This window comes from Oncorhynchus clarkii, chromosome 7 (assembly GCF_045791955.1).
Source record: "Oncorhynchus clarkii lewisi isolate Uvic-CL-2024 chromosome 7, UVic_Ocla_1.0, whole genome shotgun sequence".
NCBI classification, from domain to species: domain Eukaryota; kingdom Metazoa; phylum Chordata; class Actinopteri; order Salmoniformes; family Salmonidae; genus Oncorhynchus; species Oncorhynchus clarkii.
In genome coordinates this window covers 14,600,872-14,618,371 of record NC_092153.1, presented here as the reverse complement: position 1 = coordinate 14,618,371, position 17,500 = coordinate 14,600,872, and the positions used below count along the sequence as shown (strand labels likewise).

The 17,500-nt window shown below is 46.1% G+C and overlaps 1 protein-coding gene across 1 annotated transcript in view; it reads left to right on the top strand.

The window, feature by feature from the left end:
- Positions 1-17,500, top strand: part of LOC139414105 (glutamate receptor ionotropic, NMDA 3B-like) — a 56,063-nt gene that overhangs the window by 27,305 nt on the left and 11,258 nt on the right. The window contains exons 3-11 of the mRNA XM_071161986.1: positions 1,191-1,802; positions 1,947-2,119; positions 7,969-8,480; positions 8,584-8,735; positions 9,027-9,146; positions 9,386-9,521; positions 9,752-9,852; positions 10,137-10,283; positions 10,730-10,875. Coding sequence (XP_071018087.1) covers positions 1,191-1,802; positions 1,947-2,119; positions 7,969-8,480; positions 8,584-8,735; positions 9,027-9,146; positions 9,386-9,521; positions 9,752-9,852; positions 10,137-10,283; positions 10,730-10,875 — 2,099 coding nt within the window. The remainder of the gene's footprint in view (positions 1-1,190; positions 1,803-1,946; positions 2,120-7,968; positions 8,481-8,583; positions 8,736-9,026; positions 9,147-9,385; positions 9,522-9,751; positions 9,853-10,136; positions 10,284-10,729; positions 10,876-17,500) is intronic.

Below are 17,500 nucleotides of genomic sequence, written 5' to 3'. Positions count from 1 at the left end.
GCTGTTTAGCATAATTACACAACAACACTGGTTGGTTAGCCATCACACTCTGTATTACACTATACTGGATTATTTAGCTTGGTAGCGGCAGTGTTCCCTTCCCAATGGAGCCCGATAGCAGTCACAGGTACTGTACCTTACAGAATGGAACCCCCTCCATCCCTCCATCTCTCCACCCTGCCACCTCTCCCATCCCTCCATCCTTCCACCCTGCCACCCTCCCATCCCTCCATCCTTCCATCCCTCCATCCTCCCATCCCTCCATCCTCCCATCCCTCCATCCCTCCATCCTTCCATCCCTCCATCCCTCCACCCTCCATCCCTCCATCCCTCCATCCTTCCATCCTCCCACCCCTCCATCCCTACACCAACCCATCCCTCCATCCCTCCACCCTCCCATCCCTCCATCCCTCCACCCTCCCATCCCTCGATCCCTCCACCCTCCCATCTCTCGATCCCTCCACCCTCCCATCTCTCGATCCCTCCACCCTCCAATCCCTCCATCCCTCCACCCTCCCATCCCTCCATCCCTCCACCCTCCCATCCCTCCATCCCTCCACCCTCTCATCTCTCGATCCCTCCACCCTCCCATCCCTCGATCCCTCCACCCTCCCATCCCTCCATCCCTCCACCCTCCCATCCCTCCATCTCTCCACCCTCCCACCCCTCGATCCCTCCAACCTCCCATTCCTCCACTTTCCCATCCCCCCATCCTTTCATCTCTCTTTCTATTTTTCACACACTGTTCCTCCCCACACCGAGCTACCGACTTTTTCGTACAACCCTCACACCTCCGCTGAGTTCAAACACTATGGTATCTCACACACACACACACACACCTGTACACCCACCATGAGTATATGTATAAATACTGTATTAATTCAGTTGTGTCTCTGAAGATTTCTAGCAGATTTCCGCGCTCTGTCTATATTCATAAGGTGTGTGTATGTGTTCCTTACTGAACCCATAGATACTGTATACATATGCACATACCCTTGACTTTGACTGTAGGCGTAAAGCAACAAGACATGGTTGGAAAGTAGAGTCTGGAAGAAGGGAGCACAGGTAGCTCACTCAGGGGCCTTTCACTCCATTCAACAACATTCAATATTTATGAACATCACACTATGAAAGTATTGCAGAATGGTTTGATTCTAGTAACATTCTGTTCTCTCTCTCTCTCCCCCTAGAACCGGTTCCATCTCCAAATGTCAGTTCGTGTTCCACCCTCTCGCCTGGCCAACCTTCTGCTCTCTGTTCTCCAGGGGGTAGAGGGGGAGACAGAGGGTGAAGGGAGAAGAGAGGGGGGAGGCAGGGGTCAGGAAGGGGGTGGAGGGGGAGTTGCTGTGGTGTGTCCTGGATGGGAGGAGAGGGGGGAGGGACTACTGAAACATCTAGAGACACAGAAAGGAACAAGCTGGAATCTACTGGATATCCTCAACCTTACACATATAGGAGGGGAGGAGAGGAGGGAGGAGAGAGGGAAGGAGGAGAGGAGAGAGGAGAGAGGGGAGGAGGAAAGAGGGGCTGAGAGAGGTGAAGAAACAAATGATGAGACCAGAGAAGACAAGAGGGAAGCTGAGGTCTTGTCTCTCCTCTCCCGTCGTCTTCTTCGCTCCGTCTCTCCTCTCTCCTCCGTGGTCATCCTTGGTTCCGACCCAGAATGTCTCTCTTCTGTCCTCCGTTGCGCCCAGCGTCTCGCTCCCTCACTCCCCACACTGCAGTGGATTATGGGTAACCCTCTGTCACCTGACTCTCTCCTCTCGCTGGGCGGGCCCCTCGGCCTATTGGCTTATGGAGAGGTGATTATTAATTGGTTGATTTATTCATTCATTGAATTGTTTGGTTGATTGATTGGGTGAATCATTGATTGGCTGATTGGTTCATTTGGTGTTGGTTTTATTTGACCTTTGAAAACTCATTTAAAAGTGTGTGTATGTGTCTAGGTGGGTCGTAAGCCCATCACCTTCTTCATCCGAGACGCGCTGCGGTTGATTAGCCAGGCGGTGACGTCGGCCAGTGAGGTGAGGCCAGACCTGGCTCTGATCCAGAACCTGGTCAACTGTTACGACAAACCTAACAAAGAGGAAGTGCCCTCGTCTGGACAGTACCTGGCCAGGTAGATATATTGTACACACACACACACATCTCTCTCCCCTCCTCCAGCCATTGGCACCAGATGATAGAATGGAGTCTGAGAGGACCTGTCCCATTTATAATCCATGCCAAGCCTGATAATAAACAGACAGACCTGGACAGACTGTAGATAGACTGAAGGCTTGGGACTGTGGCTAGATTAGCTTTAGACAGCTATACAAAGCTTTATTGACACCATTACAAAGACAGGGATAGTGTTCTGTCTGACAGCTTTACATAGATAGATAGAGCCAGTGTTCTGTCTGACAGCTTTACATAGATAGAGCCAGTGTTCTGTCTGACAGCTTTACATAGATAGAGCCAGTGTTCTGACTGACAGCTTTACATAGATAGAGCCAGTGTTCTGTCTGACAGCTTTACATAGATAGATAGAGCCAGTGTTCTGTCTGACAGCTTTACATAGATAGATAGAGCCAGTGTTCTCTGACAGCAATACATAGATAGAGCCAGTGTTCTGACTGATAGCTTTACATAGATAGAGCCAGTGTTCTGTCTGACAGCTTTACATAGATAGAGCCAGTGTTCTGTCTGACAGCTTTACATAGATAGATAGAGCCAGTGTTCTCTGACAGCTTTACATAGATAGAGCCAGTGTTCTGACTGATAGCTTTACATAGATAGAGCCAGTGTTCTGTCTGACAGCTTTACATAGATAGAGCCAGTGTTCTGTCTGACATCTTTACCTAGATAGAGCCAGTGTTCTGACTGACAGCTTTACATAGATAGAGCCAGTGTTCTGTCTGACAGCTTTACATAGATAGAGCCAGTGTTCTGTCTGACAGCTTTACATAGATAGATAGAGCCAGTGTTCTGTCTGACAGCTTTACATAGATAGATAGAGCCAGTGTTCTGTCTGACAGCTTTACATAGATAGATAGAGCCAGTGTTCTGTCTGACAGCTTTACATAGATAGAGCCAGTGTTCTGACTGACAGCTTTACATAGATAGAGCCAGTGTTCTGTCTGATAACTTTACATAGATAGATAGAGCCAGTGTTCTGTCTGACATCTTTACATAGATAGAGCCAGTGTTCTGTCTGACAGCTTTACATAGATAGAGCCAGTGTTCTGTCTGACAGCGTTACATAGATAGATAGAGCCAGTGTTCTGTCTGACAGCTTTACATAGATAGAGCCAGTGTTCTGACTGACAGCTTTACATAGATAGAGCCAGTGTTCTGTCTGATAGCTTTACATAGATAGAGCCAGTGTTCTGACTGACAGCGTTACATAGATAGATAGAGCCAGTGTTCTGTCTGACAGCTTTACATAGATAGATAGAGCCAGTGTTCTGTCTGATAGCTTTACATAGATAGAGCCAGTGTTCTGACTGACAGCTTTACATAGATAGAGCCAGTGTTCTGACTGACAGCTTTACATAGATAGAGCCAGTGTTCTGTCTGACAGCTTTACATAGATAGAGCCAGTGTTCTGACTGACAGCTTTACATAGATAGAGCCAGTGTTCTGTCTGACATCTTTACATAGATAGAGCCAGTGTTCTGACTGACAGCTTTACATAGATAGAGCCAGTGTTCTGACTGATAGCTTTACATAGATAGAGCCAGTGTTCTGTCTGACAGCTTTACATAGATAGAGCCAGTGTTCTGTCTGACAGCTTTACATAGATAGAGCCAGTGTTCTGTCTGACAGCTTTACATAGATAGAGCCAGTGTTCTGTCTGACAGCTTTACATAAATAGAGCCAGTGTTCTGTCTGACAGCTTTACATAGATAGAGCCAGTGTTCTGTCTGACAGCTTTACATAGATAGAGCCAGTGTTCTGTCTGACAGCGTTACATAGATAGATAGAGCCAGTGTTCTGTCTGACAGCGTTACATACATAGATAGAGCCAGTGTTCTGTCTGACAGCGTTACATAGATAGATAGAGCCAGTGTTCTGTCTGACAGCTTTACATAGATAGAGCCAGTGTTCTGTCTGACAGCTTTACATAGATAGAGCCAGTGTTCTGTCTGACAGCTTTACATAGATAGAGCCAGTGTTCTGTCTGACAGCTTTACATAGATAGATAGAGCCAGTGTTCTGTCTGACAGCTTTACATAGATAGATAGAGCCAGTGTTCTGTCTGACAGCTTTACATAGATAGAGCCAGTGTTCTGTCTGACAGCTTTACATAGATAGAGCCAGTGTTCTGTCTGACAGCTTTACATAGATAGTGCCAGTGTTCTGACTGACAGCTTTACATAGATAGAGCAAGTGTTCTGTCTGGCAGCGTTACATAGATAGATAGAGCCAGTGTTCTGTCTGATAGCTTTACATAGATAGATAGAGCCAAATCAACTGAAGAGCGAGAGCAAGAAGGACAGAGTGAGAGAGAGAGAGAGAGAGAGAGGGGGGAAAGAGGACATAGAGATAGAGAGATAGAGGGGGAGAGAGGACAAAGAGATAGAGAGATAGAGGGGGAGAGAGGACAGAGAGATAGAGAGACTGGGTGAAATTCCACAGTGTGCCATCACAGCAGCAAGATTTGTGACCTGTTGCCATGAGAAAAGGGCAACCAGTGAAGAGCAAACACCATTGTAAATACAACCCATATTTATGCTTATTTATTTTATCTTGTGTCCTTTAACCATTTGTACATTGTTAAAACACTGTATATATATATATATATATATATATATATATATATATATATATATATATATATATATACACAGTGCCTTGCGAAAGTATTCGGCCCCCTTGAACTTTGCGACCTTTTGCCACATTTCAGGCTTCAAACATAAAGATATAAAACTGTATTTTTTTGTGAAGAATCAACAACAAGTGGGACACAATCATGAAGTGGAACGACATTTATTGGATATTTCAAACTTTTTTAACAAATCAAAAACTGAAAAATTGGCCGTGCAAAATTATTCAGCCCCCTTAAGTTAATACTTTGTAGCGCCACCTTTTGCTGCGATTACAGCTGTAAGTCGCTTGGGGTATGTCTCTATCAGTTTTGCACATCGAGCGACTGACATTTTTTCCCATTCCTCCTTGAAAACAGCTCGAGCTCAGTGAGGTTGGATGGAGAGCATTTGTGAACAGCAGTTTTCAGTTCTTTCCACAGATTCTCGATTGGATTCAGGTCTGGACTTTGACTTGGCCATTCTAACACCTGGATATGTTTATTTTTGAACCATTCCATTGTAGATTTTGCTTTATGTTTTGGATCATTGTCTTGTTGAAAGACAAATCTCCGTCCCAGTCTCAGGTCTCAGGTTCTTCCAGAATGCTCCTGTATTTGGCTCCATCCATCTTCCCATCAATTTGAACCATCTTCCCTGTCCCTGCTGAAGAAAAGCAGGCCCAAACCATGATGCTGCCACCACCATGTTTGACAGTTGGGATGGTGAGTTCAGCTGTGTTGCTTTTACGCCAAACATAACGTTTTGCATTGTTGCCAAAAAGTTCAATTTTGGTTTCATCTGACCAGAGCACCTTCTTCCACATGTTTGGTGTGTCTCCCAGGTGGCCTGTGGCAAACTTTAAACAACACTTTTTATGGATATCTTTAAGAAATGGCTTTAGAAGAAAGTGTCTGCCACTCTTCCATAAAGGCCAGATTTGGGCAATATACGACTGATTGTTGTCCTATGGACAGAGTCTCCCACCTCAGCTGTAGATCTCTGCAGTTCATCCAGAGTGATCATGGGCCTCTTGGCTGCATCTCTGATCAGTCTTCTCCTTGTATGAGCTGAAAGTTTAGAGGGACGGCCAGGTCTTGGTAGATTTGCAGTGGTCTGATACTCCTTCCATTTCAATATTATCGCTTGCACAGTGCTCCTTGGGATGTTTAAAGCTTGGGAAATCTTTTTGTATCCAAATCCGGCTTTAAACAGTATCTCGGACCTGCCTGGTGTGTTCCTTGTTCTTCATGATGCTCTCTGAGCTTTTAACGGACCTCTGAGACTATCACAGTGCAGGTGCATTTATACGGAGACTTGATTACACACAGGTGGATTGTATTTATCATCATTAGTCATTTAGGTCAACATTGGATCATTCAGAGATCCTCACTGAACTTCTGGAGAGAGTTTGCTGCACTGAAAGTAAAGGGGCTGAATAATTTTGCACACCCAATTTTTCAGTTTTTGATTTGTTAAAAAAGTTTAAATATCCAATAAATGTCGTTCCACTTCATGATTGTGTCCCACTTGTTGTTGATTCTTCACAAAAAAATACAGTTTTATATCTTTATGTTTGAAGCCTGAAATGTGGCAAAAGGTCGCAAAGTTCAAGGGGGCCGAATACTTTCGCAAGGCACTGTACCTCACTTGCTTTGGCAATGTTAACACATGTTTCCCATGCCAATAAAGCCCTTGAATTGAATTGAATTGAATTGAGATAGAGTGGGAGAGAGGACATATAGATAGACAGATAGAGGGGGAGAGAGGACAGGGAGATAGAAAGAGAGAGGGGGAGAGAGGACAGATAGATAGAGAGATAGAGAGGGAGAGAGGACAGAGAGATAGAGAGAGAGAGGGGGGAAAAGGACAGAGAGATAGAGAGAGAGGGGGAGAGAGGACAGAGAGATAGAGAGAGAGAGGGGGAGAAAGGACAGAGAGATAGAGAGAGAGGGGGGAGAGAGGACAGAGATAGAGAGATAGAGGGGGAGAGAGGACAGAGCGATAGAGAGATAGAGGGGGAGAGAGGACAGAGAGATAGAGAGGGAGAGAGGACAGAGAGATAGAGAGAGAGGGGGGAGAGAGGTCTGTAACCAGTCTGACATCTGATGAGTTAGTTGGGCTGTAAACAGGACACACACTCTATAGGTACATTGATATTCAGTGCAGAGTGGAGGGTAGAGGTGGGTTAACGACCTCAGTATTAATTCATAGTTTTAATGTTTCCTCCTCTGCTGTCAGAGTTAATGGAAGGAAGTCACCATCAGTCACACACACTGCAGTTACACACAAACACACACACAAACACACACACACACACACACACATACAGCATGCATTTTGAAATGTAAAACAGTTTTAGGAGTTTTAATGAACCATTATAACTTCCAGACTTAACCCCATGATCCCTGCATTGTTAATATTCAGAAGGTTCAACACCCAGGCATCACCCAACGATCAACCGATAACCTAAACATCGGCCAAAGACTAACCAATGACCCAGACGTCACCCAACAATCCATGCATGGTTAAAATTCAGACGTCACCCAACGATCCCTGCACGCTTGGATACCCAGAGCAGATATATGTGTGAGAGTTAATTGTGCGTACCAATGTATTCCATGGTAAAGCAGCGCTAGGACTGGGTGGAGACTGAGAGGAATAGTAATGATGGTGGGGCCAGTTAGATAGAAACAACCACAATGAACTGCATTAACTCATAGTAATAAGAACACTCTCTGCGTGTGTGTGTGTTTTTAATGTCTGTCTGACTGTGTGTGTGTGTGTGTGTGTGTGTGTGTGTGTGTGTGTGTGTGTGTGTGTGTGTGTGTGTGTGTGTGTGTGTGTGTGTGTGTGTGTGTGTGTGCGTGCGTGCGTGCGTGCGTGCGTGTGTGCGTGCGTGCGTGCGTGCGTGCGTGCGTGTGTGTGTATGCTTGCATGCGTGCATGTGTGTGGGCAGATAGACAGAATTTCTCTCTCTACTGCATTAACTTAAAATAATGAGACTGACTGGAACAGCCAACCAATTATGACACCCAGCCAATCTGAAAGGACAGACTGGGTATCTGTGTCTGTCTACATGTTCAAACTCTCTCTCTCTCTCGCTCTCTCTCTCTCTCTCTCTCTCTCCCTCTCTCTCTCTCTCTCTCTCTCTTTCTCTCTGTCTCTCTCTCCTCTCCAGGTTCCTCTCCAACACGTCGTTCCAGGGTTCTACGGGCACGGTCCGTGTGGCACCTGCTCTCTCCCAGGTCCTCTCCTCCCAGCTGTACCACGTGTGGAGCCTGAAGAGAGGTCCTCTTGGCCAGCCGTCCTGGGTCACCGTGGCCCACTGGACCACCGGGCGCCTACAGCTGGACAAGGGGGTGTTGGGGCTGGGGGTCGGGGCTGGCCTGGGACTAGGCCCAGGGAGGAGGACAGGGTCCGGGTCTGGGTTAGGGGTCCAGAGAGGGGATAGAGACAGAGATAACAGTCCTGGAGGGAGATGGAGGCCGGGGCTACAGATGGCGGGCCGGAGATTAAGGGTCGTGACCCTGGTGGAGCATCCCTTCGTGTTCACTAGAGAGGTGGATGAGGACGGGCTGTGTCCCGCTGGTCAGCTGTGTCTGGACCCGAGGACTAACCGCTCAGATCTACTGGACTCACTGTTCGGTCACCTGCACCAGACCAATACAACCACTACCACTACTGACCACAGTGAGTATACCTACAGTACACAATACCTACAGTACATCACTAGAGGACCAGTAGACCAGGACTGATCCTTCCTGTCCCTGTCCTGTCCTGACCACAACCCCAGACCCAACAGAGGACCTGCGGAAGTGTTGCTATGGTTATGTTATTGACCTGTTGGAGAAGCTGTCGGAGGACCTGATGTTCACCTTTGACCTTTACATCGTGGGAGACGGGAAGTACGGAGCGATGAGCAGCACTGGGAGTTGGTCCGGTCTGGTACGTCATCTATCTATCTATCTATCTATCTATCTATCTATCTATCTATCTATCTATCTATCTACCTACCTACCTACCTACCTACCTACCTACCTACCTACCTACCTACCTACCTACCTATCTACCTACAGTATCTATCTCAATAGTTTTTTTGTTTAATAATATATATGATTGCATGCATATTTGACATGATTGTTTACCTAACCAAGAACAATGTTTGCAGAAGGATTGTTAAATGCATGTGAACAGTGTCTTCTGAAGGTTGTAGATGTTCCTGATTTCTCATATTAGGTGGGAGACCTGCTGAGTGGAACAGCAGACATGGCTGTGACATCATTCTCCATCAACTCAGCCAGGAGCAGAGTTATAGACTTCACCTCTCCATTCTACTCTACCTCTCTGGGGATACTGGTGGGTGGGGAGCTGCGTGCGTGCGTGTGTGCGTGCGTGTGTGTGTGTGTGTGTGTGTGTGTGTGTGTGTGTGTGTGTGTGTGTGTGTGTGTGTGTGTGTGTGTGTGTGTGTGTGTGTGTGTGTGTGTGTGTGTGTGTGTGTGTGTGTGTGTGTGTGTGCGTGCGTGCGTGCGTGCGTGCGTTGTGTGTGTGTGGACATACAGTTTATAATGTGTGTGTATGTGTGTGTTGACTACCAGGTGCGTAGCCAGGACACATCAGCCCCTATTGGGGCCTTCATGTGGCCTCTCCATTGGTCCATGTGGGTGGGCATCTTCGTCACTCTTCATCTTACCGCACTCTTCCTCACCGTCTATGAGTGGAACAGTCCCTTTGGTGAGAAAACTAAAATACCATTTATGGCCTGTCATGTTATTAGTCTGTGACCTAAAGTGGATACTGCTATGACTTACAGCCATGTCATCATCTACACACACAGCTGTGGGTGGTTGGGACCTTTACAACTCTGTTTGTCATTGTGATGCTACATACACACACACACACACACACACACACACACACACACACACACACACACAGCTGACTCCAGTGTTGTGTTGATCCAGGTATGACTCCTCATGGCAGGAACAGACTCAGAGTGTTCTCCTACTCCTCAGCCCTCAACCTCTGCTACGCCATCCTGTTTGGACGCACTGTCGCTACTAAGGTACTGTGGGAGGGAGGAGGGAGGAATAATGGGAGGGAGGAGGGGGAGGTTTGAATAATCAAATTAACCAAATATGTCTTCTCTCTGTCTCTCTCTGTCTCTCTCTGTCTCTCTCTGTCTCTCTCTCTCTCTCTCTCTCTCTCTCTCTCTCTCTCTCTCTCTCTCTCTTTCACTCTCTCTCTTTCGCTCTCTCTCTGTCTCTCTCTATATCTCTCTACTCTTTCGCTCTCTCCATCCTTCCCTCCCTCTTTCTCTCCCCCTCCCTCTCTCTCCCTCCTCTCCAGACTCCTAAGTGTTGGACCAGTAGGTTCCTGATGAACCTGTGGGCCATCTTCTGTCTGTTGGTGTTGTCCAGTTATACAGCTAACCTGGCTGCTGTCATGGTGGGGGAGAAAACCTTTGAACAGGTGTCTGGGATTCATGACGAGAAGGTATACACACACACACACACACACACACACACACACACACACACACACACACGAGTTACAATGTGGAAATGAACATGACTGAATATGACATAACAGACTGGATCAGGGATAGCTACAGTAGCTGATAGGATTCAGACAATGAGTTAAATGTGTTCTCCTTGTGAATAAAAAGGAGAGAGGCCCGTACACAGAATATTGCTGCTCCCTCCAGTGGTTTATTCCTGAAACCAAAAATACAATGTTTCAGCTTTGATACCTGTCAGACATGACGAAGACTGTTGGAGTTGAGATATTGTAACATTCTCCCACTGGGGAGAAGCAATATTCTGTGTGCGGGCCTCTCATTTCTTTATGTGGAATACTTCTTAATGTATTCTCCTTACCTTAAAATAATCCCCCTCTCCTCCCCTCCCCCTCTCCCCCTCCCCCCCCCCCCCCCCCCCCAGCTGCACCACCCATCCCGTGGGTTCAGGTTTGGGACAGTCAGAGAGAGCTCTGCAGAGGACTACATGAGGAAGAGTTTCTCTGCTATGCATGACTACATGAGACGTTACAACCAACCCACCACACCAGACGGAGTGGACATGTTAAAGTAAGAGCCACACACAGTCTGTTGGCTAACCAACCAGTTATCCTAGTGTTGTGTTATGCTAAATGATTCATTTACTCTTAATTCCCCCTCGTCTTCAGGCATTCCAGTTTTTCTCAATCGCTTTGGCTCAATTCTGGAACGCTAATTATTATTTTTTTATACAATAAGTTAAAATCTCTGAACAATTAGTTTCTTGTTCACACCAGATTTGAATTTCTTATTAATTTAAGCAAATTGCACGTGTTTTGGCACGAGTGCCAAAGAGTAAGCACAATTGACTGCAATTTGCACAATAACTACATCTACATGACTTGCTGATCAAAACTGATGAGTTGATTCTCAGTGAAATGATCATACTCTTCACAACTTCTAACCATTCTTTCATCGTGTGAGCCATCACAGTCAAAATGATCCATTCAATGATCAAAACCTGTCAGACATACATGTATATTCCATAAATATCTATGACATGGAATGTGTGTGATGTCTGCGAAATGGGCAAATGACCTGCCAGGTGACATAGTCATGAAATAGGAATCACAATCTTACCAATCAACCAATCAAGTTTGGAAGCATATATATGGAGCACAATCACAACCATTTTTGAACATCACAACCCTGAACAGCAGCTACATGCTTGTGGAAGAGAAATAAGAAGATGTGTAAGAATGCGTGGTGGTGGTGTTAGGGGAAGACATAATAGAGGAAGAGGTAGAAGGCAAAGAGTAAGAGTCCCTGATGAAATCAGTGCCACAATTGTGGACCATGTCATAAACCATGGTGTTATAATGGAAGAGGCTGGTCGGAGAGTACAGCCTAATGTAAACAGGTCCACAGTGTTATAAACCATGGTGTTACAATGGAAGAGGCTGGTCGGAGAGTACAGCCTAATGTAAACAGGTCCACAGTGTTATAAACCATGGTGTCATAATGGAAGAGGCTGGTCGGAGAGTACAGCCTAATGTAAACAGGTCCACAGTGTCATAAACCATGGTGTTATAATGGAAGAGGCTGGTCGGAGAGTACAGCCTAATGTAAACAGGTCCACAGTGTCATAAACCATGGTGTTATAATGGAAGAGGCTGGTCGGAGAGTACAGCCTAATGTAAACAGGTCCACAGTGTCATAAACCATGGTGTTACAATGGAAGAGGCTGGTCGGAGAGTACAGCCTAATGTAAACAGGTCCACAGTGTCATAAACCATGGTGTTATAATGGAAGAGGCTGGTCGGAGAGTACAGCCTAATGTAAACAGGTCCACAGTGTCATAAACCATGGTGTTATAATGGAAGAGGCTGGTCGGAGAGTACAGCCTAATGTAAACAGGTCCACAGTGTCATAAACCATGGTGTTACAATGGAAGAGGCTGGTCGGAGAGTACAGCCTAATGTAAACAGGTCCACAGTGTCATAAACCATGGTGTTACAATGGAAGAGGCTGGTCGGAGAGTACAGCCTAATGTAAACAGGTCCACAGTGTTATAAACCATGGTGTTATAATGGAAGAGGCTGGTCGGAGAGTACAGCCTAATGTAAACAGGTCCACAGTGTTATAAACCATGGTGTTATAATGGAAGAGGCTGGTCGGAGAGTACAGCCTAATGTAAACAGGTCCACAGTGTTATAAACCATGGTGTTACAATGGAAGAGGCTGGTCGGAGAGTACAGCCTAATGTAAACAGGTCCACAGTGTTATAAACCATGGTGTTACAATGGAAGAGGCTGGTCGGAGAGTACAGCCTAATGTAAACAGGTCCACAGTGTTATAAACCATGGTGTTACAATGGAAGAGGCTGGTCGGAGAGTACAGCCTAATGTAAACAGGTCCACAGTGTACAGCCTAATAAACCATGGATGTTACAATGGAAGAGGCTGGTCGGAGAGTACAGCCTAATGTAAACAGGTCCACAGTGTTATAAACCATGGTGTTATAATGAAAGAGGCTGGTCAGAGAGTACAGCCTAATGTTAACAGGTCCACAGTGTTATAAACCATGGTGTTACAATGGAAGAGGCTGGTCAGAGAGTACAGCCTAATGTAAACAGGTCCACAGTGTCATAAACATGGTGCCTAATGCCTAATGTAAACAGGTCCACAGTGTTATAAACCATGGTGTTATAATGGAAGAGGCTGGTCAGAGAGTACAGCCTAATGTAAACAGGTCCACAGTGTACAATGGAAGATAAACCATGGTGTTATAATGGAAGAGGCTGGTCGGAGAGTACAGCCTAATGTAAACAGGTCCACAGTGTTATAAACCATGGTGTTAGGCTGGTCAGAATGGAAGAGGCTGGTCGGAGAGTACAGCCTAATGTAAACAGGTCCACAGTGTTATAAACCATGGTGTCATAATGGAAGAGGCTGTACAGCCTAATGTAAACAGGTCCACAGTGTTATAAACCATGGTGTCATAATACAGCCTAATGTAAACAGGTCCACAGTGTTATAAACCATGGTGTCATAATTGAAGAGGCTGGTCGGAGAGTACAGCCTAATGTAAACAGGTCCACAGTGTTATAAACCATGGTGTCATAATGGAAGAGGCTGGTCGGAGAGTACAGCCTAATGTAAACAGGTCCACAGTGTTAGAAACCATGGTGTTGTAATGGAAGAGGCTGGTCGGAGAGTACAGCCTAATGTAAACAGGTCCACAGTGTTATAAACCATGGTGTTATAATGGAAGAGGCTGGTCGGAGAGTACAGCCTAATGTAAACAGGTCCACAGTGTTATAAACCATGGTGTTACAATGGAAGAGGCTGGTCGGAGAGTACAGCCTAATGTAAACAGGTCCACAGTGTTATAAACCATGGTGTTATAATGGAAGAGGCTGGTCGGAGAGTACAGCCTAATGTAAACAAGTCCACAGTGTTATAAACCATGGTGTTATAATGGAAGAGGCTGGTCGGAGAGTACAGCCTAATGTAAACAGGTCCACAGTGTTATAAACCATGGTGTTATAATGGAAGAGGCTGGTCGGAGAGTACAGCCTAATGTAAACAGGTCCACAGTGTTATAAACCATGGTGTTATAATGGAAGAGGCTGGTCAGAGAGTACAGCCTAATGTAAACAGGTCCACAGTGTTATAAACCATCTTGTTATAATGGAAGAGGCTGGTCGGAGAGTACAGCCTAATGTAAACAGGTCCACAGTGTTATAAATTGTGCATACATACCGTAGGGAAAACAGGTAAATATGTACTTGTTCTTTACTTTTGTTACGGCATCTCATTCACAACAATACAGCAACTATTGTAAAGGTAAATGAGAATCACAATATGTATGAGGAATATACAGTAATACAGTAATACAGTAATGCAGCACAATTTGAATGGAATATACTATCTGTAACATGATCTATTTGTGAATTCTACATGTCATATATAGGACTGCACAACAACCTCATGCTGATGGCAGAGCAGCTCTACATGTCATATGTAGGAATGCACAACGAACTCATGCTGGTGGCAGAGCAGCTCTACATGTCCTCATGCTGATGGCAGAGCAGCTCTACATGTCATATATAGGACTGCACAACGAACTCATGCTGGTGGCAGAGCAGCTCTACATGTCATATATAGGACTGCACAATGACCTCATGTTCGTGGCAGAGCAGCTCTACATGTCATATATAGGACTGCACAACGACCTCATGCTGGTGGCAGAGCAGCTCTACATGTCATATATCAGCAAGAACGAGACATTTGCAACAATTCCATCAGGCTAAGAGAGATCCAAAGTACAATCAAATGACAATATCTTTGCAAATATCAATTCTGTCAGCATTTCCACTATAGACAGATTTTTGAAGAAAGAAAATGACTATGAAACAACTGTACAAGGTGCCATTTGAGAGGAATAGTGACCGAGTGAAGGAGCTGCAGTGCCAGTATGTCCAGGTAGGAGCTGTGGTACCAGGATGTTCAGGTAGGAACTGTGGTACCAGTATGTCCAGGTAGGAGCTGCGGTACCAGGATGTCCAGGTAGGAGCTACAGTGCCAGTATGTCCAAGTAGGAGCTGTGGTACCAGGATGTCCAGGTAGGAGCTGTGGTACCAGTATGTCCAGGTAGGAGCTGTGGTATCAGGATGTTCAGGTAGGAGCTGCGGTACCAGTATGTCCAGGTAGGAGCTGTGGTACCAGTATGTCCAGGTAGGAGCTGTGGTACCAGTATGTCCAGGTAGGAGCTGTGGTACCAGTATGTCCAGGTAGGAGCTGTGGTACCAGCATGTCCAGGTAGGAGCTGTGGTACCAGCATGTCCAGGTAGGAGCTGTGGTACCAGTATGTCCAGGTAGGAGCTGTGGTACCAGCATGTCCAGGTAGGAGCTGTGGTACCAGTATGTCCAGGTAGGAGCTGTGGTACCAGTATGTCCAGGTAGGAGCTGTGGTACCAGTATGTCCAGGTAGGAGCTGTGTTACCAGTATGTCCAGGTAGGAGCTGTGGTACCAGCATGTCCAGGTAGGAGCTGTGGTACCAGTATGTCCAGGTAGGAGCTGTGGTACCAGTATGTCCAGGTAGGAGCTGTGGTACCAGGATGTCCAGGTAGGAGCTGTGGCTGTCCAGGTAGGAGCTGTGGTATCCAGGATGTCCAGGTAGGAGCTGTGGTACCAATATGTCCAGGTAGGAGCTGTGTACCAGTATGTCCAGCTGTGGTACCAGTATGTCCAGGTAGGAGCTGTGGTACCAGTATGTTCAGGTAGGAGCTGCGGTACCAGTATGTTCAGGTAGGAGCTGCAGTGCCAGTATTTTCAGGTAGAGCTGTGGTACCAGGATGTTCAGGTAGGAGCTGCGGTACCAGTATGTTCAGGTAGGAGCTGTGGTACCAGGATGTTCAGGTAGGAGCTGTGGTACCAGGATGTCCAGGTAGGAGCTGTGGTACCAGTATGTCCAGGTAGGAGCTGTGTTACCAGTATGTCCAGGTAGGAGCTGTGTTACCAGTATGTTCAGGTAGGACCTGTGGTACCAGGATGTCCAGGTAGGAGTTGTGGTACCAGTATGTTCAGGTAGGACCTGTGGTACCAGGATGTCCAGGTAGGAGCTGCAGTGCCAGTATTTTCATGTAGGACCTGTGTTACTAGTATGTCCAGGTAGGAGCTGTGTTACCAGTATGTCCAGGTAGGACCTGTGGTACCAGTATGTCCAGGTAGGAGCTGTGGTACCAGTATGTCCAGGTAGGAGCTGTGGTACCAGTATGTCCAGGTAGGAGCTGTGGTACCAGTATGTTCAGGTAGGAGCTGTGGTACCAGTATGTCCAGGTAGGAGCTGTGGTACCAGGATGTCCAGGTACGAACTGTGGTACCAGTATGTCCAGGTAGGAGCTGTGGTACCAGTATGTCCAGGTAGGAGCTGTGGTACCAGTATGTCCAGGTAGGAGCTGTGGTACTGTGGTACCAGTATGTTCAGGTAGGAGCTGTGGTACCAGTATGTCCAGGTAGGAGCTGTGGTACCAGTATGACCAGGTATGAGCTGTGGTACCAGTATGTCCAGGTAGGAGCTGTGGTACCAGTATGTTCAGGTAGGAGCTGTGGTACCAGTATGTCCAGGTAGGAGCTGTGGTACCAGGATGTTCAGGTAGGAGCTGCGGTACCAGTATGTCCAGGTAGGAGCTGTGGTACCAGTATGTCCAGGTAGGAGCTGTGTTACCAGTATGTCCAGGTAGGAGCTGTGGTACCAGGATGTCCAGGTAGGAGCTGTGGTACCAGCATGTTCAGGTAGGAGCTGTGGTACCAGTATGTCCAGGTAGGAGCTGTGGTACCAGTATGTCCAGGTAGGAGCTGTGGTACCAGGATGTCCAGGTAACCCATTGGTGTTCACATGGTATAATAATGCCTGTAAATACAGTTGAAGTCGGAGGTTTACATACACCTTTAGCCAAGCACATTTGAAACTCAGTTTCACAATTCCTGACATTTAATCCTAGTAAAAAATCCCTGTCTTAGGTCAGTTAGGAACACTAGGAAAAATAGTAGAGAGAATTATTTACTTCAGCTTCTATTTCTTTCATCACATTTGCCGGGGGTCAGAAGTTTACATACACTCAATTAGTATTTGGTAGCATTGCCTTTAAATTGTTTAACTTCAGTCAAATGTTTCGGGTAGCCTTCCACAAGCTTCCCACAATAAGTTGGGTGAATTGTGGCCCATTCCTCCTGGCAGAGCTGGTGTAACTGAGTCAGGTTTGTAGGCCTCCTTGCACACACACGCTTTTTCAGTTTTGCCCACACATTTTCTATAGGATTGAGGTCAGGGCTTTGTGATGGCCACTCAAATACCTTGACTTTGTTGTCCTTAGGCCATTTTGCCACAACTTTGGAAGTATGCTTGGGGTCTTTGTCCATTTGGAAGACTCATTTGCGACCAAACTTTAACTTCCTGACTGATGTCATGAGATGTTGCTTCAATATATCCACATAATTTTCCTACCTCATGATGCCATCTATTTTGTGAAGTGGCTGTTTAAAGGCACAGTCAACTTAGTATATGTAAACTTCTGACTCAGTGGATTTGTGATACAGTGAATTATAAGTGAAATAATCAGTCTGTAAACAATTGTTAGAAAAATGACTTGTGTCATGCACAAAGTAGATGTCCTAATCAACTTGTCAAACCTATAGTTTGTTAACAAGA